The 25,670-nt window shown below is 44.2% G+C and overlaps 1 protein-coding gene across 1 annotated transcript in view; it reads right to left on the bottom strand.

Moving 5' to 3' along the window:
• The window catches only part of JARID2 (jumonji and AT-rich interaction domain containing 2), a 227,255-nt gene that overhangs the window by 123,331 nt on the left and 78,254 nt on the right, over positions 1-25,670 (bottom strand). The window contains exon 2 of the mRNA XM_075705105.1: positions 5,629-5,764. Within this exon, the coding sequence (XP_075561220.1) occupies positions 5,629-5,764 (136 nt within the window). The remainder of the gene's footprint in view (positions 1-5,628; positions 5,765-25,670) is intronic.

Below are 25,670 nucleotides of genomic sequence, written 5' to 3'. Positions count from 1 at the left end.
GAAATACCGCAAAGTTGAAAGAGGTATTTCTGTTTCTGTAAATGCATTTTAAAAATCCACTTACACAGACAAGGGTCCTTGGCACACTTACAATCTTCTACTAAAGCTTAGGAGACAGACAGACATTACCCACTGTCAACAAATGCAATTTCACATCACTGATGGAGTGAAAAGCTCCCTAGGCAAACGTTAGCATAAAACCTTCTTCCAGTATTTAATTGCAGCCTTCAGAAATAAGAGAGGTGAAGTTCCCAGTATATTTGAACCATCACAGCAAATGAAGAGGGCTACTTTCTTGTTCAAAATTGAAGGCTGGGTGGTGGTCCAGCCTACGTGTCTGCATGCCGCTCTGGGCACGTAGGGGCGCAGCTGAGACAACAGCGCTTCCCCAAGGGCTGCTGCGTTTTCATCTGCGCAAGTGGGAAGAGAAGAGACGTGGCCTCAGCCCAGAGAAGACGTGGTTGCCCTGCTGGCAGCTGCTGCCACCCCCACATCGTTGGCTTTTGGCAAATAATGCATGGCACTGAGCTGAAGCACACGGCTTAGCTGTGTTTAGGCATTTCTACCACGACTGTCGCAATTTTTACTCCACGCCTGGGGTACCATCTACACGGCCAGGGGAAAGAAGAAAAAAAAAAAAAAAAAAGGTTTCACCAACAAGTTGTGGTTGGATGAACCCAGCCCCACGCCACCCTACAACTAGGCACCTTTGTTTCGACATGGCCCACTGGGGACTGTCGACAAAAACCCCCGTGCAGCAAGCAGGAAACACTTGAAAATCTGTGCGGCAATAACAAAAATAGCTATTTCCAGATAGCACTGCTGCCTGCCCCAGCCAGCCTGGCCAGCCAGCGTGGCAGCCAAGAGATGGGCAGACCCAGGCATTGGAGCAGGCTGCTGCCACTGGGTCTGGCACCGCGGTCCTGCCACAGACTGCCTCAGAGGCTCCTGCCTCTCTGTGCAGAGACAATTCATTTTTGGAAAAAGCAAACCTCCAACAAAAGTCACATTAGCTTTTGTGCGGGAACAGCTGAGGGCAGCAGACCAGTACAAGGGAGGAAGGGGCACGACAGCCATCCATGGACTGACCACCACCTCCATCAAAATGCTGACATTGTTCCTTCTCTGCTTAAAGACGACACATAAATGAATAAATTACTTTAACAACCCTAAATGTAAAGTGAAGTGTCTCAGAATAGCAAAATTACGTATTTTTTTACTCATCTACCTACCAAATGAGCAAGACTTCCAAATTCTGCCTTGCACCAAAGCATTCCCTTGCGTACATTTGATTTGCCAACTGATCGTGTTTGCCACAAGCTTAACCTAGCTGGCATGTTTGGAAATTGCCATGACATCTTCTAGGATAAAGTGTAGCTGGTGAAAACGCACTATTTGCTTGAATAATTCTAACGTCTGGGTTGTCATCTCTGTAGATTAACTAACCACCTTAAACTAACAAGCAAACTTTGGCACTTTTTCCATTTACAAAATGCTACCACTTCTGTATCACAAATTTCTTCTTTATCGCAAATTTTGAAAAATAGAATTTAAAATCTTATGTCATAAAAATTTGCTTTATGATATACTCTTTTGAGGGTACTGGATTTATTCTCACAAACAGAATGCAAGCAATAATTACATCTTTCATTGCCTTTTTTACAGCCTTATCTCACATTCTAAGCTACACAAGAAGAAAACGATTTCCCAAGGGAATTAGTTTTCCTTTTAGACGAGGATCTCTGAAAATTAGTATCACTATTCCAAACACCAATCCCTATTCTTAAAATCCTAACGCAAATGACAGGCTGCAGTAATCAAAATCACTAAAGAGGTCCCTCTGGGGTTTCCAGCGCACGACCTTGTTTCCATAATCAGAGTTCCAGTATCCCATTTAGAGCTGCAGAGGGTTTCTTGACAACGTGCAGAAGCACCTCCTTCACATTTTATATTCCCATGTGCTGGAGAGGAACACACAGCAAACAAAGGCATACTGTAGGGTATCACTCTGTACTCTGCAAATATCTAGAGTCAACATAAACATGCATGAAATATATCCACAGATACAACGGCCATAATACACCCACTCGCCTTTCTCCGAAACCCTTCTAGCTGACAGGGGGTGGGGGGGTGGTCACGGAAATAAGAGTAAAGAAAGCAGAGAAACAGTTAGGATGAAAAATAACTGGCAGCACAAACATGGAAGAAAAAATTATTAGGTGAAAAGGAGATATAAAAAAGGTAGGAGTAAGGAGACCTGCAAACACACTACCACCCCCAAACAAAACCCCGCTACTTTAATCAGAACCACCTAAGTAACAGGGTTTCAGCCACAAACTGAAAATGGCAGGATTGTTTTCAGGATATCAAACATCTTTCATAGTGAGGTGGAGGCAGCCAAGGTATTATAATACATATAATCTCCAAAAGTAATTTGAATTTTTGTTTATTTTAAATTTTATTTTTCTTTTATTATTCAGAGAGGCATGGAAGTTAATTGTCTCTTGTGCCACTACCAGCACATCTTAGAAACTTTAGTACAGAAAAGACTCTGGTTAATGGGTTCATCTCTCACATTTAAAATTAACTTCCTTTTCGCACTATCAATCAAAGAGGCACCACTATTCCAGCTACCAAATCATTAATGATACTACTGTACTCGCCAGCTGAAATGCCACTGACAACCATCTTCATACAAGTTCAGTTGTAGCTTGGCAAATGCTGGCAAAGCAACTTTTGTTTATTTTTATTTATGCAACTTCAGCCACTTCAAATCCATAAAAACTTCTTAAAGACACCAGTTGCAAGGGGCTGGTGTGTATTTTACCTTCGTTTATTGCCAAAAGTAAGTACTTTCTACTGAAACAAATTACAGGTTGCAAGTCTATAAATAAATAAACCTCAGGCATGACAGTTACAAAACCAGAACCAAAGAAACTCTCTCTGCCCTACAGATAGTGGCACCAAGATCAAATCCTGCTACCTAGTTGTTCATGGTCCCCTGACCTCCCAGAAGTACGTGAGACCAATCCACGTTTCCCCATTGAGCAGGGAGCTTGGAGAGGTTGAACCCTGCTCAGACCCCTCCTTCCCATTCCTGGAAATGGTTAAATTTGCCAGGTACTGGAAGGTGACCGATTTTATTTTCAACAGCTGAAGGAGCAATATCCTTTAGAGCTCACTAGGGACAGTGACAGGGTTGTGCAGCACAAACCCTACACTTTCCTTTATGTTTGCAAAGCAAAGCACCCTAGCCAGAAGTCAAGCCAGGGGAGCCCAGCTTTCCAGAGGCAGTGAACACATTTTTAACTTCAAATTATTTCAGCTAGATTCCCCCTGTCCCTCTTCCCAAGAGCTATGGGTGCTGAACATTAATAAAGAGATCATTCACATAAAACTATATTTAACTGCATGCTACCTTTTGGAATAACACACAAGTAACATTGTTTGTGGCCTGCATATTGGAACAAAGGACATATGCAGGGAAATATTTTTTACTCCAACAGTATGAAATCATGGATCTAAGGCTCACCCTTAAAATACTACAGTTCCCTAAATTCAGAATAGCTCAGTAATTTCTTTGGATGACCTGCTTTTTCCTCAGTCCAGAGACCTGTGGATTTGAAAATACATGGCTATGTTTTTTTAAAAGATGTAATGAACAAATTGTATGTTTAAATAGATTTTCTTAATAACACCACACAATATCAATCCCCCTCCCTTTTGCAAATCTTTTCTCTGTATAATGAAACATTCTTCCAAATATCAGTGGATAAAAAAAGCTTTTGCACAGTGATGTTGAAATAGAGCAGCACTGAGACAGGACATTTAAAGAATCATTTAGCAAACAGAAAGAGTATCACAGAATATCATTCTGGCTCAAAAAAAAAAAAAAACAAACAAACAAACAAACAAAAAAAAAAACCCAAACAAACCCAAACCCCCCCAAAAAACCCAAACCACCAAGCCCCCAAAGAACCGATCACCTACTTCTGTGAAGGAGAAAAAGCAGCGAACGCTACAGTTCTCAATGCGAGAGGCAATCTCTAAAGATGAGAGCCATGCCGCTGCCAGAAGAAGCCAGTGGCATACTCTGCGTCTGGTACCTGCATCGACACAGTATTCCCAGCCAACTCACTTTTCATCTAAGCTGCCTTTGGAGAAACTAGACACCATAAAAACCTCAGTCATCCTGTAACCTGGCACACCATCAAAGCCTCCTAACACACAATTACTGTGCTTCACGCCTTTAGACATTTTTCCTTTGACTAAACAAAACCCCCACAATGGAATAAGTAACTTTCCAAGAGAAATTGTGTTTGACAGAAGATCAATGATGCAGAGGTGTTGGAGGGAAAAAAGCCAGTGCTGTTTTGTGTACACCTCCAAGCTTATTAATGGCTTGCTGCTAAAGGTAGATGCCCCTTCCCATCAGATCAGTATTTGATATTATTACTGAACTCAGAAGTCTGAGGTCTTCTTTAATCACATTAAGGAGTTTGCAATTGCTTATGCAATACAGTAACTTCATCATGCTGCCTGTAGTTATCCAGCCATTCCCATCGGTTTTTGCCTTGTCAGCAATAATACTCAGTGAAAATGCAGTGAAACTTGACTCACCATGTCAAAAACACAAGCTACATATAAATATGAATAACCCACCAAGTAAGCACCCAGCTGCTGCTTTAATGCATTAGCACATGTATAGTTATGCACATGCCTAAAAGGAACTGCCATAAACCTCCATAAAGAAACAAATAAGCTCTTGTGAGTGAAGAGAAAACAGTAAGCCTGCCCAGAAATCTGAATCCTCCCAGTCATCACTTTCAAGGCTCAAGCCAGCATGACAAAGCCTTTTCAAGAAAGGGTCCTGTGTCAGGGAGTGAATCTGAAAGAGACACACTTTATATTCACCTCTCAGGACACCATGGCTTTTTTAAGCAAGCTGTAAGGAAAGGGGGGGAGCAGCAGATAATAACTGGCCAAAGGATTAAATAAATAAAATTAAACTTCTTTCAAGCCCCTGTCATGTCGGTTTGTCTACATCTCCTTTTAAAACTTTAAACAACTGCTCTGTGAACTGCTAAACTAGGGGAGTGCAACGTCCCAGCATCCCCTAAGTCTTTTTATGTAGGTCCTATACTATTTCACCTCTGGAAAACAGACAACATAGACTGAGATCACTCCAGGGTTACAGGTGCTGCTTAGCCAGTTTCTTGCATCTAAATGACAAAGAATTGGTAAATTCTGTTCAGCTGTCCTTCCCCAAGATAACTGAAGCCAATCACCTTTAAATGGATACCTTCTCTGTCGACATACTCAGCACATCAGGTAGCAGACCGATCAGAGCACCTTCCTTCTCCACCGAACAGCAGCCTGGCCCTGTCCTCCCGCCTGACACCTATCCTCCACCCTGATCCCCATCTCAATCAGTTCACCAGAAACTGAAACATATGGATTGTTCAAACCGGGCATTGTAACGACTTCAGAAACAAGTTCTTCTGTGCAGATCAAAAGGGCACGGTGCATGCCAGATGGTGCACTGGTCTCCTTCCTTGCTACAGCAGAAAAACTACATTGAAAAGGACTGAGTCCTTCCAGCAGTACAGTACCACAGAGGCAGCTCACCATTCACTGCCTTGAGGCTCCCGCTAATGCCATCGCCGTGCTGCCGCTTCTGTGCGTTCTTGAACTCCTTCAGAGATAAATAAAGGACCTTCCGCACCACCCTCTCCTCTGACCAGGGAATCCCATCGCTGTCATCCTAAAGAAGAAGGAAATGGAAAGGAGACATTAGTTGCATGAATCTGAAACAAAAGCAAAACAAACAAAACCCAACAGCCTAGGGCTACACAGATTGTTTGTAATTAAAAAAAGACAAGTTGAAGAAAAATACTGTTTAACAAAATGCAACCTATACTCAACCAGTTCTAACAGAGACCAGAAACACAACTATTATCATCAAATCAGAGCATTAGTCCCTCTAATCCTTTATCCTGCAAACAGCAGTAGCCATGTGCCAGGTGTTAGACAGGAGGAGAAACTTATTTGTTAAAATCCTCATAATGAATCCCTTATGGAGAAATCTGTCACAGCCAGGAAGTGCTCTCCCAGATAATTGGGGGGGGTAGGCTCTAAATTGAATGTTGCAGAAATTTAAGAGAATTTTTGTGAACCAACTTCTCTTGTTGCCATTTGGCCTTGGTTTGTGCTTCTTGGCTCAGGATTTTTTTTTTTCCTCTGGTTTAGTGATTTGCATTTATTGCAGCATTACAATGAATTGTACACTGGTAACAATGAAGTTATTCTGAATTTATCTTGGCGTAAAGCAAAGTGGAATTTGGCCCACAGGGCATATGTTTTCTACTTTATTTTTAGGAGGCAAATACTATATTGTCAAAAGGAATACTAGCGTCTGTCATATTTAGCACTTGCTTTAGTTAAAAGATTAATTCCCTGGAAAAACATCTCCCTAAAGCCTTTAGCATTCAAATAAATTAAGTCAGCAAGTTGATATAAAGACATAAGTGAGATCAGGTAAATCATCATATTTTCATAAGCCCTGTAATTGTCTCGGGGTCTTTAAAAAAATCACTATTTGAGCATTCTTGCCCTTAAATTCCTCAAGGGCCACATCACTGCCAAGCAAAAAGATTACCATTTGTAGGCAGGCCTTATTTAGGTAAGCGTACCACAGCACACTGCCACACTCCCCTGGAAACCCCCAAAAGCCCCATCAGCGATCCATGCCAGGAGGCAGGAGGGTTTGTACCATCTCCTGTGTCAAAGAAGTGACTGACACCATAAACTTCAATAAAAATAAGCACGGTTTAGGGTGGCCATTGATAGCTTTTTCTTTGCTCCTCTAGTGAGATATTGGCATTCAGCTGCAGAATTGCGATCAAAAACATTCCCCTCCCTCCAAAAAAAAAAAATTGTATGACAAATGACAAATTATTGGGGGTGGGGGGGTGGGATGGGGGGGCGGGGGGGAGGGGGAGGCGCAGAGAACAAACAAAAAAGGCAACATAATTAGTGCAGTGAAAGCAGCCGGCATTTTGGCAGCAGGATGTGCATTTCACACGAGGTACAAGCTACTATACTTTTGAACAAGGCTGAGCTATGGCCAGGGAGCTTTAGAGCTCTGCTCCGGGCCAAGAAAGCAAACTTTGTAACCCAACACCCACAGCAACCGGGGGCGGGGGGGAATCTCCAGGCAAGCATTTTAAAAGGACTAGTACATCCAGTTACTTTGTCAACAGAGATTTACACAAACATTTCTGGCTTACCATTTTGCTGCCAACACGACTTCAGCCCTAACCAGACGGGCCACTAAACATAGGAGGGCTGGAGCTTTCTATTTTAACAAAGCTTGCCCAAAGACACCCCATTTACATTCCCACCAACTGGTAGGTACGGAGAGGAAACCCGGACACGAGTCCCACTGACCAGGGCCTGGCGGGATGTCACACATTTCTGTTGTCACAGAAACTACTTATTAAATCCTGAAGCAAATCGTGCTCAGTTAGGAAACACTCATAAGCACCTCCAGCACCCGTCTGTCTTACGGACACAGGCCTGCAGACATCGCTTGCTCTCTTCATCGGCATTTGTAGAAATTGCTAATATAATGGACAGCAAACATGAGGAAGAGGACGAAGAGCCCTCGGGCCAGGCACACTGCTCCTGACTCTGAAGCTCAGATGAGTTACACAGAAACCCACCAACAGGCAACAAAACCATCACCCTGTATTTTTATATACTTTACACCAGGCATACACGAGACACGTGTAACGATTGAGCCCAGTTAACGTAAGCCATACTCGGAGACATGCCGCTTTCCGTGGCCCCTGTCAGCCCCAGGCCTCTCTCCTGCGAAACACCAGGCCTGTCCCGAAGCCGTGAACAAACCCCTTCCTGCACCAGGCCCCGCAGTCCCCGAGGAGCTGGAAGTTGCATGAAAACACCCATCGGTTCCTGATACCACTTTTATCCCTGCTAAAAATGCATCCAAAAAAAATTAAAAAGCCAAGAAACGCATCCTACTTAAACCCACTTTGTCACGCCAGCTCACTGCAAGGAGCACATGGCAGAGTTTGCAGTTTCAGTCGCGACAGGGTGAAACCTGCTGACAGGGTGAAACCTGCTGACAAGACGAAACCTGCTGACAGGACTGATCTTTACATCAGCATGTGCCGACCAAGCGGCCGACGGCAGTGGGGAAGCGACCTCCGGCAGGTACACCCCGTGCCCTGGGACGCGCCGGTTACAGTCCCTCCTGCAGGAGGGAAGGAGATGATCACCGCACGCCAGAAGCCTCTGGTCTAGGCCGCCCTCTCAAAGTATCTCTGTGAACGTCCTGAAGCCATCTTCCCTCTCCCCAGACAACGCGCTGGACACGCAAAAGGATGGCGTGCAACCCAGCACCCCATTTTCTGAGGGACAAGGCTGCCGAGATGTCTTCCCGGTGCCAGCTGGAGGCTCCGGCCCGGCTGCCGGAGACGCTCCCGCCTTCCCACCGGCCCCGGGGCTGCGCGGGCCGTAGTGCCGCCAGCGAAGAGACGGGTCCCAGGAGGCGGGGACAAAGACCTCCCTCAGCACCCCCTGAAGCATCGCAGTGACGTTTCACACCACGCTCAATTCACGGAGCTGTAAAACTCGAGATGAACCATATTGGCTTCATCCCCCCCCTCTCTAACAGCAGCGCTGTCAACAGAAACGCACATGGGGGAGTCGCTCCCACCAGCCCCGCTGCGCCGCGGCTGCAGCCGCCGTCCTGCCTACGCTGCTCTGTTGTGGGCTTTCCCCGCACCCACCACTCAGCTTGAGAAAAGGTCCTCAAGTTCCCCAACACCGTGTTATCCAAGGTCAGCAAAGTAAAGGGCTAAGCCGCTGCCAACACCCGCATTCACGTGGCTCCATATGCAGGAGCAATAAAAAGGTTTCACAATCGTCGACGGCATCTTCCCCCGAGCCTGCGGCACAAAAGCAGCCGCAAGCCGGAGAGCAGCTGACTCGGAGCCCAGCTGAGCTGCTGCTCCGCCGGCAACGCAGCTCCAGCTCCCGACACGTTTAACCATAATTACATGGGTCAGATCGTCTCTGCCTCGTCACGCCAGTGGAGGGAGAGCCGCCGTGCACCCCGCTCTGCACTCACACCACAAACAACTAGAAGTTGTCTCACGTTAGCAAAACAACATACACACGCCCAGAACCACTTAGAAATATCCTCAAGTGAAAGCCTTGAGGAATTTAATCTATGTAACTTCTCAAAACCAACCAGGAAAAAAAAAAAAAACCTCAAAGGGACTGACTCGATCGCTGTCTTTAAGTATTTCCATAGGGAGTAGAAATTTGATAATAGATGGCTCCCGAGGCTGGCAGAGAGGGGTACAATCTCATCCAACAGCTGGAACTTGAATGCAGAAAAATGTAAGACAGAATTAAAGAACAATATCTGCAACTGTGCAAGTAATTAGCCATTGAAACGACTTACGGGGAACTAATGGATTGCCCATTATTGACATAGACCCAAACAAGGACTTAGTAACATCTTAAACTGTAGGTTCATCGCCACAAGCCCACAGCCTTCACTGTGCTGGTCAGCCAAAATGATTTCTGCCTCCCAATCTGACAGTAAGATTAGCTTATAAACTCAGTAAAAAAAGTAACAGACGCAAACAACCAGGGAAGCCCTGGGGCAGAATCAAGAAACAGAACTGCATCATTTCCTTTAAACTGCTAAAAAAATTCATTATGCCACCTTCTTTGTTATGCCATTTCGGGGAACCACACGTCGTACATTTATATCTGAACTTCAGCTACCAGGGCAGCCAAGCAACAGTTCAGCAAGTTCAGTCCGAGGGGACGGGGAAGAGGAGCACAACCTCCGTTTACCTACGCAGTACGTTCCTGCACAGGATGCTACCTCACGGACAGCAGAGCAACTCTCTTTCGTGCTACCTGCCTGGCAGCTTGCTTTCAGCTCTACAGTTGTAGAGGCGATGTCTGCAGGAAAGTGCAACGGGCTACTGCCACATACTGCTAATTTGGGAAGAAATATATATACACACGCACGTGTGGGTGTGTTTTTGCTATGAGCATATTAAATTTATGTAATACATTAAATATACAATACTTTAATATTAATGTGTGTACAAACTAATATATATTAATATATAATGCATAAATATAGGTATATAGAGATATCTATAAATAATGCACATCAGTATATAATGTGTATATACTTGCAATGAAATCAAAATGCGCAGCACCTGTACCTTTCACCATTCACCTACAGCTCAGGTGCTCATTCACTGCGGTGCAACTCCCTAGCTTGCACATGTGGCTTGCATGCAGCCTTTCTATTTCTGAAGTCATACTCAAATCCTAAAAAAAAAAAAAAAAAAAAAAAAAGGCAAGGCAGGCAGAAATGACAGGCAGGCTTCACGCTGCCTCCTGGGTAGGTGAAACATCAGCCTGAAGTAGTGGGCACTGCTGCATGCTGCTTTGCTCCACGAGAAGCAGCAGAAGCATACGCGTACGCATGACTCGAGCTTCTACGTTCATTCATCGCCAGATACAGCATTCTTCAGCCTGGCCTGGCCTTGCCTTAAGCAAACAGGAGTCAACAGTTCATGGGGTAAACCAGAGCTGGAACAAGGGAGAATGCATGCAGCACTCCATGCTATTTGTTTTACTTTTATGTAAATACTTTAACAGCAGCGATGGTTTTATTTGAAAAGTCAGGACTTTGTAAGGTACAAAGATACTTATAAGCATGTGTGTTATGACTCAGTGTGGCTGGCGTGTTTCCAGCTCTCTCTTTGGGTCTTTCCCAAGCACGCATCTCCTGACCCCATTCTTCATGCCAGGTTGCAGAAAGCAAAACAACAAAACACAAACCCCCTCTTTTTTTCTTTTTCCAGCACTGCAGCCAATGCTTGGTTAAAATCACTGTGGCACCCAATGCCCTAAATGAATATGCTTTCATGGTTCAACAGCCCCCAGAGAGTCTTTCCCGCAGATGTAAGAAGGTCATTTTGAAGCAATGGGAAAAATAAACCACAAGCTTCTACCCTTTCCTCAAGGATATTTTTGAAGGAGAACTATTTCCAAGGGTGTTCTTTTTCTTAGCAACAAAACAAAGATCTGTCTTTTGCATGAAAAACAGACAACACATTTTCAGAGATCATATAAATTACTTTTCAGCTGAAGAACCAAAATGGAAATGTTTATTGACTAGATTCAAGACCTGCAACAGGTTTTTGCCCGGCAGCTGTATGTTATCAATGGAAAACAGTTATACCTGGTTTTCTCTAAAAGCCAGACCTAAGAGAAATTGGTAGAAAACTTAGGTACGCCTTCTGAGGCTGAAAGAGAGCTTCTGTGCAGTCTTGGGTGAGTTACCACTGCTAAGTGCAATTAGCACGCTTCTTCATTTGCAAAGCCCACTTCCTCGGTATATGTATGGCACGGCGTGAACCTTATGAGAAAGTGCAAAGTCTTACTACTATATCAACACGCATACTTCCCCCACTGCATTATCAGAGGTCTCCATTGTATTGCAAACTCCCATCAACCTTCTCAGCACCCCGAACGCACATCGTACTCGCAGAGAAAAACCCCGCCGTCAGCCCATCGGTGCAAACTCCCTCTCTACATAACTTGCAGAAGCAAGTGGGCTGTTCCACGACCAGACGGCAGAAGCTCTTCTCAGCAGAAACTCCTAGGAGAAGTTCGAACTTCCAGGGTAATGATTTGAAACCAGGCTCTAATATATTCAACTGAAGCTATATAAATAAAGATTTTTGGCTCCTTCTGGCAGCTATCACGCTGCTTGGACTTCTTACAGCCACGCACAGCATTGTGCAAACTGAATATACCCATATATACCCACAGTAATATCCTTGCAGTTTTTTGCTTACTATCAAGGTCCCTCCACTCCCTTCTCCTCTCAGAATAGAGTTCACACTTACTTAATATTTAACCTTTTAATCAAGTTTAACTATCCAAAGAGGATGTAGCAGTTTCTCATTTAAACCAAACTGCTTTTATTCAGTGAGAAAAAATAAAACCTCATGAATGGCTTAAGCTGATGAAGATTGATACGGCTTGGAGACTTTATAGTACAGTGACTCATGCCTTCTGGAAAATGTAATCTGTTCTGTCTAGTTTAGGAAAATAGGTCATGTTTTAAAAATGTGCTAACTAACATGAAGAAAGGGGAAATTTTCTTTATTAATGGTTCTGTTATAGCATTTATCTGGTAATTATAGCGACTTTTCCCCTCGTACTCCCAGAAAACTTCCCCAAAGAACTCGCGTTACGTTAACAGCTCCCGACTAGCAGAACCAATGTTAACACGGCAAGGAAACGACAGAGGAAAATAAAAATCTCCCTTCTTCCTGCTTTAGCACTTCTCCTACAGCTTTCATCCCCTGCAATCTCCTGTTGGTTTGCGCTCGTTTGCCGCCTCCTGCTGCACCGGGGATTGTGTTTCCTCCTCTCAGACTGAATTCTTCTAAGAGCAGTACGGGAGAGAAATGCTCTGGTTTTTGGGTCACTAAAGGCCTCAGGCACTTGTGAGCCCAGCGAGCTTTAACCTGCTCTTGCAAAAAAACATTAGGGTAGAAGAGTTACAGTCGAAACTTCCAAACACAAGTCGCTAGTGTCTTCATACAGGCTCCCAGAATTGAGGCATAAAAAATAGTTCCTAACTTTATCTTAGGCCTAATAATGAAATATTTAAAAATAGTAGGTTCATGTGTTAATTGTTTCTTTTACATAAACTCAGGAGGCCTCGGCGCTGTTTCTGCACCTCTAGAAAACTACTACTCAATACGAAACTAGTGAAAGCTTACAAGACATCAACTGTTTCCCGTGTTGGTCTGCCAAGATAAACACTTAAAAAGGCTAAACCCAAACAAATTCAGAGTAAAGCCAGGTCTAAAGATTCCTAATTTATCAACTGACAGCAGGACTTCAACTCAAAATCATCTCTCACTGATAGCAGTGACTCCACAGCTATGGCTTTCTTAGGCCAGACCAGGAATCTAATCAACCATTTTGCAACTGGAGTGCCAGAGTTTCAGGCTCTGACAAGAGCTGGCAGCACACAGAAGCAAGCCACAAAAAGCTGAGTGTGGCAGAGTGCTGGAAGAAAGAGGTGTGCGGGTACAAGATAATTATTCAGACTGGGGGAGTGGTTTTCATAACCAGCTTAAGTGAATTCACCTGCCACCATGGGGGATGCACCTGCCCCGACCCCAATGCCAGCACTAGCCCTTCTGCGGCCATTTGACCAGCTTGATTGGGGAAGGAGTTGAAATCTCACCCCAAGACAAGAAAAATGATTGTTTTCAGCCAGATCAGCTCCCTTACTATGAACCACGTGGCCGTATGGGAGGGTGCTGCTGGGGCAGAGAGAAAGGCAGGATTGGCCCTTTTAGCAGCAACCCACGCTTGGAGGGATGCAAGCCCATCACGACACCAAACTCTGATGGTCACCGAAAGGAAGGGAGGGCATCGCAGACGGTATTCAGGAAATTAAAATCACTTTGCTTTAATGTAACTATTGTAAACCCCAAATACCTCATTGCATTCAGATGAACCATACCCCCTTTTTCCATGATAAATAATTTACTTTAGGGGAGTGAAAGGGAAATATACGAGGGTGTTATCTGTTAGAGGGACAGAGCCTGCAACATCTCAGGTAGGTCACAACCTGACAAGGTACAATCTGTCTGACCATCACTGGCAGCCGATTTATGCCTGAGCAAAACCTCTGACCTGATAAATAGGTTCCTTATTTGGTACTATCTTCAAAAAAAGGGAACGTCTCCTAAAACGCACATTGAATTATCTTTGAAAGGGTACTCTGTATGCAGATACATGCCTTCCAGGCAGAAACCAAAATAATTTAAGCATCATTTCCCATGTAGGTGAACAGGTCTAAATCCTTCTTGAAAGAAAAACAAACAAACCAACCCGATGGGGGACACTCACGCTGCACGTCTTCACGTCTCTGAAACACCATGAAATAATGTATACTTATCTTTGATTACAGACTACTAAAAAACTAGAGCTGAAATTGGATTAGAAACTTCTGCTGAAAAACAATTTATTGCATAACACAACTCTGACAGCCTGGCTTTCTGACCACCAACTGAGCCTTTATAAATATCTGCTGGGCAGCTGCCAAATCAGCTCTTTGAGTCTTGGCATGTCCGACATCTGAGACAGTAGTCAAGGCAGCCACATGTCCTGTGCCATCCACAGCCCTGCACTTTTATGGTTAAATGATACCGTCAAAGAACAGAGTAGTATGAGCCATTAAACACACAAAGGTAAAAATCTCCTGCAGCTGTGGATCTGACAACTCTGATCAGGCTGCAGAAGACCGAGAGCCACAGCAGGATTTTTTTTTTCTTTTTCAGGATCTGGTATTAATTTGAACATAAAAGTAGCTTATTAAGAAGAGGGAAAAAGAGAAGCGAGAAATGGTGGCAAGCTCCAAAAACCTCTGCACTCCTAGCTGAAAACCATTGCCATTTATAAATTTCACATTCCAAATATTCTTACTCTGTCTCCAATTCTAATTAAAACTCTCCACCAAGTACACTTCAGATAGACACATAAAACCCAGTATGCACAAAGAGTATTCAGCAGCTCAAGATAATTAAATTCAAATATATTCTTTCTAATTAATTTCATTTTGATTCAGTTCATATTTTTATAAGGTGTTCAAGCTCCAGTATGCAACCATATGAATATGGTCCAATAAAAAGCATTTTCTGCAGTTTAAATGTCTGCTAATAAGACCTACAGATGTGAAGTTTAATATGGCTAATCCAATCCTGCCGCATATTACTAATTATCTTAAGACCTTTTCCACCCTCAAACAGAAAGCCTGATCCTTTACTTGAAAAATACTTACCACTTTTGCATGCCAAAATAGTGTCAAGGTAGCAGGGAAGAGAGGAAGACACAACTACTGTGTTATAACTTTGCTTTCACTATTTCTATGGGAATTTAAAGAGATCTAATTTTTCAGCATCTGAAAGGTCAGTGGTGTCAATACTTTTGAAGCTGGAGTACTGTTGATATGTTTAGCATCTATCCTCACAAGTACAACAGAAGGTCAGTGCTTACATTTCTTTGGTAGGACTTTGGTACCTGGATGATGAAGCCTTGCCTATAATAGGAAAAGATCTGCTCATCTCTCTGCTTTCTAGGAGTACAGTAGTATACAGCAGCAAAAAATGAGCATCTACCAATATAAAACTTACATTGCTCCCTCAGTGAAATAAATACACTAGCCCAAAGCCTATATAGCTTAGCTACATTGTTTAACATAGCTGTGCCCCCCAGGAACGCCGTGCCTTCACAAGCTTGAGGCTGGGGATGGAGGTCCCCTTGCAGGCTCGGGAAGGTCACCATATCCTTGCTGGATGATCCTGCGCCAAGCAGGGCGGTTCGCTCACTCACTCCCATTTAAACCTTTCCAGTACGAATGGGTTGGGCTGGTTTAAAGAGATGAAAGAGAAGGTCTTGGCTCATCTGACTCACTTTGATGGCACTGCAGTAGAGCATGCTTACACGAGTAGCTCCACCGCCAACCCCTGCAAGACAATCGTGGCCAGCAGTGGGGTGGGCAGCGTTGCCAAAGCCTGGGCATGGCAAACTCGACCCCATGGGGTAACACACAGTGATGGACCTGCAAGTTTGCATAAATTTGACCCAAAGCAGATAGGGGTGACGCAAGAAGTCCCTTGCCTTAGCTTGGAAATGTTTTAACTGGGTTTCCTCCTCTTTCACGTCAGTCTACAGGACGCCACTCATTCAGGCGATCACCAGGTTTAAAAGAAGATTAAAAAAAAAAAACCCAACCAATCAAACAAACAAACCCCCAAAAACCGAAACCAACCCACCTTGTCAAACTTGAAACCCAGGAGTGGTAATGACAGAGCCAAATGTGCTGAACTACTGCTGGGAAATCTCAGGATATTGGGTCCTGAATCGTTTTTACTGAACCGGATGGGGAACTAAATCAGTTGTATTGACACAGGCTCCTGGGATGGACATGCTTGATACTGTGCCAAGAGCATGACATGTTGATTTTGCTTGATGTACTACCCAAAAAGTGAGATTTTTATCAGACACTTTTTGTCCTTGTTTACATTCCCGACTGGCAGAATATCCTTTAAAGCTGGGGTGGGGGGGAAGTATCCATTGAAGCTGGGAGAAGTAAACTAAACCTGTACTCGTCACTCGTAAGCCAATTAAAGACAATGTATGAGGAGACTCTAAAGCTACTCGAAATGTATTTTGAGGTCAGTTTAGTTACATCAGCAATTTTTCTGCACAAAGATAAGCTATATAATCAGTGAAAACCTACGCTCTAAAGGTTTACCAAGCTCACCCTTCAGTATTAAATGTATTTGACTTCCAAAATACTACCCAGCAAACAAATGATGGTATTTTAGTAGCGCATGGAAACAAATAAAACCGGCATTTGCTCCATGAGGCAAATCACGCGGTAACAAATCAGATGAATGCATCCCTGTAACCTGCCAGAAGGCCCACAAAACATTTTTGCAAATAACCAGTGCCAGAAGGGGGTAAAGGCTGTTACCTGGAAATGAAGTTGCAGCAGATCGTGCAGGGTACCAAAGTCAAGAATTTCAGACAGAGCTAGGCTGAAGCGCTGCTCTGCCACACACAAGCTTCAGTTCTTGCTACAATTCAAAACATGAGGGAGGAGGAAGAGCTAATGGCTACTGGCAACTCTAAGATCTGGCCTGATTTGCGAAGCCACACTAGGTCTCCCCTGAACGGTTAAATTAAGAGAACAGGCAGCTGAGAGCTTTCGGGGGGAAGTTCTTTCTTATGGAGATAGCAGGCTTTCCAAATTGCACAGAATGATTTTTAACACATAGGCGTTTCACAACAACCAGATCTGTGTTAAACTGATAAGGAAAAAACATAATCAAGTTTCAACCTTTCCATGATCTTTCCCTTTTTTTTTTTTTTTTTTTTTTATATTTTTATTTTTTAAACCACCAGGTCTGTGTGAGAACCTTCAAAATAATGGTACAATCATTTTTCTTTTGCTTTTGCAGGTTTGTCGGCAGGCAGCGCTGGGCCGGTGCCAGGTGGCACAGCACCGGGGCAGGGGCGATGCGCAGGCAGGGTGCCAGGTGCCCACGCCTGGCACAGCAACCGGGGGTCTGCAGGGAACAAGCCCCTCCGCTCCATGAGAACTGTTTGGGTTAGCGTTCAATTCCATCATCCCTCCTCCACTCCCTGATCAATGGCAACATTCAAACTTTACTGAAGATATTAGAAGAACATCAAAGACAACCATTAAGCTTTTAAGTGCACTAATTGACATTTTAGCACTTACAAATCCATCTATGTGTTCTATCACTCAATTTAAGAGACTTGCTTCCCCGCCTGGTAAGAGTTCCCCCTGTTTTTAGCAGGCAGAGGGGGATTTTCAAAGCTTTTTTTTTTCCTCAGACAGGATTTTAGAGAATTCAAATTACAAATATAATGCACTTCAAAAAGTAACACGTTTCACAAATTTAAGAGCTCTTCCATAAAAGCTGTAAATGGCATCACAGCTATAACTCACAGGCTTCTAAGCTCCAATGAATTCTGCAGCTGTTACAGCACATTGAAGCCAAATCATTGTTACCTTCACACCACCACAACTGAAAGCCCCAGCTATGATATTACAAACTGCACGGTGCTACATGAAAGGGGGAGGGGGGGGGGGAGAAAGAAAAGAAAAAGAAGAACCCCTGGGTGATTTTGCAGCTCCTTCTTTCTTCCTCTGCGAAGCTAGCATAAAACAGATGCTAAAACTGTGAGCGACTGCTTTAGGTCTTCCTACGGTGACTATCCCAACAACAGGATCCAGGGAAGCACTTCAGAACAACCCCCCCATGGATGCTGTAAAATCAGAGGATAGAGCACTCCCCTCCCCAGGTATGGTGACTTACAGCAGACGAGCCGCTACCCAGCGGCCAAGCCCAGCCTCTGATTGCAGAAGAGCATCTCAATGACAGCAGGTCTGGACCCTTCTTCTCTTACTGTCATATACCAACATGTTCACCTTCTGTTCTGTTAGAGAAATCCTCATTCAGTCCCGATATTTAAAGCAACAAGAAAGATCAAATTAAATTCGCAGGGTTTTAAGCCGTTCAGTTCATTGCTAGATCTATTTTAGGGTCTGAGGCTGCCAGCCACCCCCACAGAATCTGCACGCTAAACAAGGCTTTTGACAGGCTTGTTTATGCCTTCTGCAGCAATCAAAGGCAAAACATTGCAAATCAAAGAACCAGGAGACAAATACACTACTGTGCATAGCAGAAACCTCAAAAAGCTAGCCAGCAGCAAACCTGCTGCTCACCGAGCGCCACAGAGCAATATGAGATAGCGCGGGAAAACAAAAATGGATGGTTCAAGTAAGAACAGGCTTGTGCTGTACGTATGCAAACATCTGCAGGCAGGACCCTCTGAAGCACACATCCATCAAAAGAAGCCGATGCACAACTGCCAGACAAGGAGCAGACAAAATTATTCATTTTCTCCAAAAGTACCGTGGGGGGAAGGTCATTATTTAAGAATTCCAGTTTAAAGATTGCAGGGGACTTTAGTTTTTTACTGGTATCAGAAAAACACCCAAGAAAACAAGTGGGCATGGACAGTGTACAGTATTTCCATGGCTCGGATTTAAATGGAAACGCAAAGACTGCATTTTGGGACCTAGGCAGTTATGCTACACCACGCGGTTACCTCCAATCCATGCCCTTCCTTAGAGAACGCAAAAACACATTTTCTGTTCAATTCTTCCCTATGTTGAACACGTGATAAGGATGGAATCAGTTTTACTCAGTGACACACGCTGTGAACTGCATCACCCATACTTTAGCAAACCCACCATGTCAGGGAAGCATCTAAGATGTACGTTAAAATGACACCCAGAAGAAATGTAGTGGTACGCCTTTGCTACTGTGTTCCTTTAAACCTTTCACCTCTTAAACTGCGAGTTCAATGACAGATTATAAACATCATAAAAGCTCATAAACCTGCCAGCTCATTTCAAGATTACTTGCTCTTAGCCTTGCAATAACATCATGACCAGTATGAGAATTGCATCATCTCTCTGCAAACCACAACCCCTCTTTGTTTGCATCAAGCTAAGGTCACTGCAATCATCCTGTTCATGTCACTGGGACAGGCAGGTGTTGCCGCCTTACCTTGGAGGTGGACCTTCGCAGGTGAGCTTCACAGTGCGTCACCCACCTGCTAAACCATCCTGAGCAACATCCCTGACATCTGCTTCTGACAGAATCACCTGCTACTTCACCCTCCTCTTGCAAAACCAGGTTTTGCATGTTACCCGTACAACTGACAGAGACATGAAAACCTCCTGCAACTGCAGCAGAAGTAAACGCCAAGTTAGGATCTTCATAGAATCATAGAATGCTTTGGGTTGGAAGGGACCTTTAGAGGTCATCCAGCCCAACCCCCCTGCAGTGAGCAGGGACAGCTTTAACCAGATCAGGGTGCTCAGAGCCCCATCCAACCTGACCTTGAATGTTGCCAGGGATGGGGGCTCCACTGCCTCTCTGGGCAACCTGTTCCAGTGCTTCACCTCCCTCATTGTAAAAAATTTCATCCTTATATCCAGTCTGAATCTATTCTTCTTTAGTTTAAAACCATTATTCCTTGTCCTGTCAAAACAGGCCTTGCTAAAAAGATTGTCCCCATCCTTCCTATGGGCCCCCTTTAAGTACTGGAAGGCTGCAAGAAGGTCTCCCCGCAGCCTTCTCTTCTCCAGGCTCAACAACCCCAACTCTCTCAGCCTGGCCTCGTAGGAGAGGTGCTCCAGTCCTCGGATCACTTTTGTAGCCCTTAGGGCATCTGGATGGGCCCCTCCATCCCACGCAGCAGTGTCCACCTCCAGCCTTGCCCGAGGCTGAGCCAGGCAGCGCGGCAGCTGCCCAGAGAGCAGGCAGAAGCACAGGCTGATAGATACCAGCCCACACATCATTAGCATCAGGTGCTGGTTGTTTGCATTAGCCCGCAGTAGGAAAAGAGGCAGCATTTCATTATTTGGGCTGGGTTTCCTGCATGACCAGCCACATCATTTCACCCCTCTCTAGGGAAAAGACTGCGGGCTGGATGGAAGCTGTCTGTTAGCTTCTCTGGAAAAGGACAGTTTTAGTGAAATGAAATTGTCGTGGGGGTCTAGGCAGAGCAGATATCAACAGGTTTATGCCAAAACATTCCAGGAACTGGCTAAATCGTATCTAGCATAACATCAAGCAATGCCACAGTGATGTAATGGTTTTGAAGGCAGACTGCGATCAAGTCCGTGACTTGTAGGACAGACCATACCCACCCCACCTACAATAAACTCAACCTGATCCTCACACTTCAGGCACACACCAAACCACTCTGGTTTTTGGCTTTGCTGTGTGCTCGCAGAAGGCAAAACACAGTAGCCAGAAAAGGGGAAGGGGAAAAAAAAAAAAATTAAAAAAGAGACAAACCCAAAGACTGGATTAGAGAGCAGCAGTACATTTTTAGGCATAGATCAGCTCTTGCAGTCTCTTGGCAAACGATATGGCAGCAGAGAATCATCCAGGCAAATTTAGGAGCTGTGTTTCTGTTTATTTTAATTTGCAGTCTATTGATTTTACTCTTTTGTGAGCTCATTCATGAGTAATATTGGAACTGGAGGCTGAATGCAATGATGGACTGGGCAAGGCACGTACACCCACCAAAAGAGGGCATCTCCTCTGCCGCCAGCCTCCGCTCCCAGCAAAAGCGTCAGCCCGGCTAGAGCCCAGCATCGCTCCTGTGATGCTGCATGCAGGCAAAAGATTAACCATCCATCATTACAGTCCATTGCAATTCCTTATCAAATCTCCCTGACAGATACAAGGAGGAGGGCCAGACTACTGATGATTACACTCCCTGTTGTGGGCAGGCACAAACTTGGTAGCTCAATTTTGCTACTGGAGCAGTCTTAGATGCGCTGGGCACGTGATTGCACCTAGTCACGTTACAGGAATGCAACAGCCTCTGAGAGCGGCGGCTCCGACAGCACACAAGGATAGAGCTACGTATGCCTTGGGAGAGCAGATCGTGCTGAATCCTAATTAAATTTAAAAAAAAAAAAAAAAAAAAAAAAAAAAAGGTGCGACTTGTTTAAATGCCTTTGCATTGCTAGGTGACCTACTCCTCCCTGCGACTCCTGCGTCCTAGCCATCGCAAGCTTTTGCATACAGATGTAGCAGCAATGGTACGGCTTAATCAGTCAATGTTTTCACAACACATATTTCAAATATTAAGCACTTATTGAAGACTTAGAAGTTACTGTGTAAATATTTGTATTATATTATACTGCTAACGCTTCCTTGCCAACTGTGGAATTTTAAATCTATCTCGTCTGATAAAGCTTTATTTACATATCACACTGCTCTCGATATTCAACAAAGTGAACTGACTAAATTTACACTAACTCCATTCAAGGAGTACATGTCAGGAAAGAGCAATTCAATGTTTTTTTGTCTCTAGTATGTGACTAAACTAAACCACAGGCAGTCACAAGGCTTGTTTCGGGTTGATGCTAACTGTTTTCACTAGGTGACAATGTTCACAGGGAAAAGCATTGCAAAAAAGCACCTTGCTCTTAAAATCTCCCACAACCAGCACCAGAGTCTTATAGTAAGTCTCTGCTGAAAATTTGGGAAGCTGGTGCTGCCCACAGACCTTACGTCCACAGCGCTGCTGCAGTCTGCTTTAGCCCTCTGAAGCGCTCCCAGGATGCTACGATGCCCCCAGGCCATGCAATAGCCCCAGGGGTACCAGAGCTATTTCCAGAGGGGAAAGGTAGGATTTCATCCACCCGTTCAACATGGAGGCAAGCGGAGTTTGTCACTCGTTTATTTGGGTCAGATTATCACCTCCCACTATTTTACAAGAGGAAGGCCGTGAGAAGCTGCTAATGCTCAGACAAGCAGCTAATGCTTGGGAAAACATGATCAAGACGCAACCAGCAGCAAACGCAAACACCATTATTAGTCCCAGACAAAGTACCTTATGTGGAAAAAATAACAGCCACCAAAATGCAGTGAAGTTTTTCACTATTTCTGAAAAAGACAACAGGTTTAAGCGGGCTGTTTTTCCACACATGCGTTAGGAAATACTCACTGTGCAAACCCCTTTTTCCTGCCCCTCCTCTCCTCCCCCCTAAAAAGCAAAAAGGAGACTTATGGGACTCCGTATCGACTCCAACAGTTGATAGCGAGTTGATCATCACATCAGCTTTGAAAAATCTGTGCGTCCTAAGCACCCGCTGTATTGAAGGAAACCCTGTAGTGCAATAATCTGTTTACTCACTGAATCCAACTCGCAGATTTATTCTTTATTTTACATACTGAATGAATATTTACTCTCCGATGAATTTAGTTAGACTTGCACAATCATATGTTGAAAAGGGAAAAAAAAATGGAGTTGAAGTCGCACGCTACCTTTCGACAGCTCTGCCAGCTGGAAATATGCCATCAATTGTCTGTTCAGAACGTGACACGAAAGCAGAGGAGCCTGCTTGATAGAAATTCACTCAATTTCACCATGTTTACTTCGGGTTTAAGAAGATGGCCATGAAGAAAATAGATTAAATATTTTTCCTTTTACAAATATCCTCCTGTCTTATTCTGTAACAAGCTTTTAGCCTCATACCAAGTTTATGACATTTCTAATTTAAAATGTTGTGGAAATTGGAAGAACAAAGTAGAAATGGAAATATTAGCAGAATTTTCCTTCGTTTCAAAATCTGAACAGTATCATACTAAGAGAAAAAGTACGTCCAAGCATTCTGTATGTGTTACTACCAAGCTATGCATTCATTAAATATATGTGCATTTCTGTTCTGGAGAAATATGTCCCACTTCCACAGAAAGTCAAAGACATGCATAAACAAATAGCAGAAAGCAGTAATTTTTGTCAGCCGGCTTATTCAAGAAATACAAAATTCAGTACATGGCACTTTTGCACAAGTCTTTCCCCCACCTTTTGCTATGCACAGGGAAGGACAGACAGACGTACACACAAAGAAGCACATGGCACGTATTTGCCCATGAGTTGCAGCGTATCAAGCTTCAGGCTGCTGAGCTCAAGCTTGCCATCGCTCACAGCGCCGTGACAGTGGGCCAATTTACCAGCCCCAGCCTACTACAGATAAATAAACAAGCAGCACGTTGTTCACAGACATCTGTCTTATTTTTTTTCCTCCTTACCACTCAAGAAATGCTACTAATACAACAATTACTTAACCATATAAATCTGAGGTTAATAAAAAGACCGTGCTTTGAGTGACAATATCTACTTTGCCATCACAGAACTAACTCTTTATTCCCTATAAATAAATGTTATTATCCAGGAATTGAACTCTGAGTGGTGAACTAGTAGCTTGCTTTCTTAGATGTTTCAATACATTAAGTGCTTTGCATTATGGGCAGATCAACTGCCCATTCACTAAGAAAGGTTACCAAAGTGATGCTGTAATCTCATTTAGCTCCCCCAGTGTTTACCTTCTACGGCTAGTCTTGGATAGCAGGGAAAAAAAATGTGCAAGAATAAAGCTGGGACATTCAAATGTGGAAAGGTAAGAGAAAATATTTACCTCCTAGGTTAGAGATCCTTTTGCTCCAGCTACCTCACCAAAAAGGTATGGTGCCAAAAGGATGAAGAGGTAGAAAGTGGTTTACAGATTGGAAACATTTTGAAATGTAGATGAAAAAGAAGGAAAATCAAAACGCTGTGAAGTAACTTAATTGTTAAACAATCTAGTGCATTTTACAGCAAATCTCATTGGGTAAAAACCCAGATCCATGACCAGAAATACACACGTAAGATCAAGGCAATGAAAAGGAGGACAAAAAGGCATAAAACACAAAGTTTGAAACCAGTCATTCCCTTTGCTCCTTTTTTCTCTGTTTCTGCCCTGTAACTCTCGCCAGGGATGGCAATCGGGGAAGATCCCCACAAAAAATCCTTCTTCCTGTAATAATAAAACCCCTCACTCCTGTTGCAGAATGAGTTTCTGACTTGAAAACTGCTGGCACTCGGAAAACGGAGAGGGAAAAGAAAAAGCTCAAAATTCACCACCAAAAGGACTGAGAAGGGAAGGGCAGTAAGAGAAAAACAAACACAAACAAGGTTACTCGTGCAAAAAGAACACATTTTGCCTCAGCCAGGTAAAAAACATGAAATACTAATTAAAAAAAAAAAAAAAGTTAAGATAAATAGGACAAAAAAAATTTGGCAGTCAGAAGGCTGACCAGAGCCTTTGGTTTAGGCAAAACACCAATCCAGGGAACAATTTTTAGATGTGGACAATAACCAGCCTTTGGTGCATGGTGTGCTGTAAGTGGAGACCCGCTGAGTAGGGAAGAGCAAGGCTGGGTGAAAGGCCAGCACAACGCTGGGAAACCCAAGGCGTACGCCTGAGTGTGCAGAACTAAGTCTAACAAATGAAGCATTCACAGACGTTACAGTATTTAATAATACGATGTTGCATACAGCATGCCACTGCTGAACGCCATGTCCAATTTCACCCACGAATTAACAATTTTTACGCGGACTTTCTGGAACCTAATGCGTGCTTGCCTACCTCTGCTGATATCACCCCTTTTCTCTGCAGATGTACGTAACTAGAAACATGTTTGGCCCAGGATAAGCCATCAAGGACACAGCACAGTCTATGATGCAGATGGCACCACAATCAGGTTCTATAATAAATCTTATTTTAATTTAGAAAGTAAGTTTTAAGATTCCAGGCACATTAATTAACCGGGACTAGGTGATGCTCAAGGAGGGGGACCCATCCGCTGTAGCTGCGGGTGTTAGCATCTGCGCAAGGGGATCCTGTGCACTGGGTGGGGGGACTGTGAATGGGCTCAGGAGAGATCAGCGGCCACCCAGGCAGTGGGATGAGTTTACGACAGCGACTGGCACAGCCAGAGGTAGCTGGTGTGGGTGATCGTGCTCACATTGTAGAGCTGCCATGGCTGGGGAAGGAGGGAAGGACAGGCATTGAGACAGGAATCCAGAAAAGGGGGCTCTCAAATTGTCTCCAGGCCTGGGATGGAGGGTGGTGGGGCTGCAGCTGGAGCAGTGGTCCTGGACCAGGATGGGGAGGCATCAAGCACGGAGGGATATCGGGAAGAAGGAGACCCACATGGCTGCAGAAAAGGTTCCCACCGTTTCCCCCCATGGCACCTTGCAAACAGTTCAAATGGGTTCATTTCCTCAACTTTATGCTACAACATTTCTCTACTAACTTGAAAGAGAGGAAAAGACAAACTGTATTTCTGCCTAAGCTGAAACTCAGGTTGCTAAACCTCCTTGGGAGCAGGTCGGTGAGATTTCACTTCTCGGGAACAGAGACTTGCTCATCCCCTCGTGCCTTCACACAAATTCCCCAGGCCGAGCACCAGAAACCCACCCCACTACCCAACCCCAACGCTGCTCTACCCCCAAGGCCGGTCGCGTGGGGCGAGGAAGTGGCAAGAGGCAGGGCACCCATCCCGCCGGAGCACCGGCTGTCAGGGAGGGAGGTGCACACAAACCTGCCCTACACACAG

The sequence above is a fragment of the Pelecanus crispus genome, chromosome 2 (assembly GCF_030463565.1).
Source record: "Pelecanus crispus isolate bPelCri1 chromosome 2, bPelCri1.pri, whole genome shotgun sequence".
Taxonomy (NCBI): Eukaryota; Metazoa; Chordata; class Aves; order Pelecaniformes; family Pelecanidae; genus Pelecanus; species Pelecanus crispus.
The sequence above is the reverse complement of the archived record's forward strand: the minus strand, read 5'-3'. Positions and strand labels throughout refer to the sequence as shown.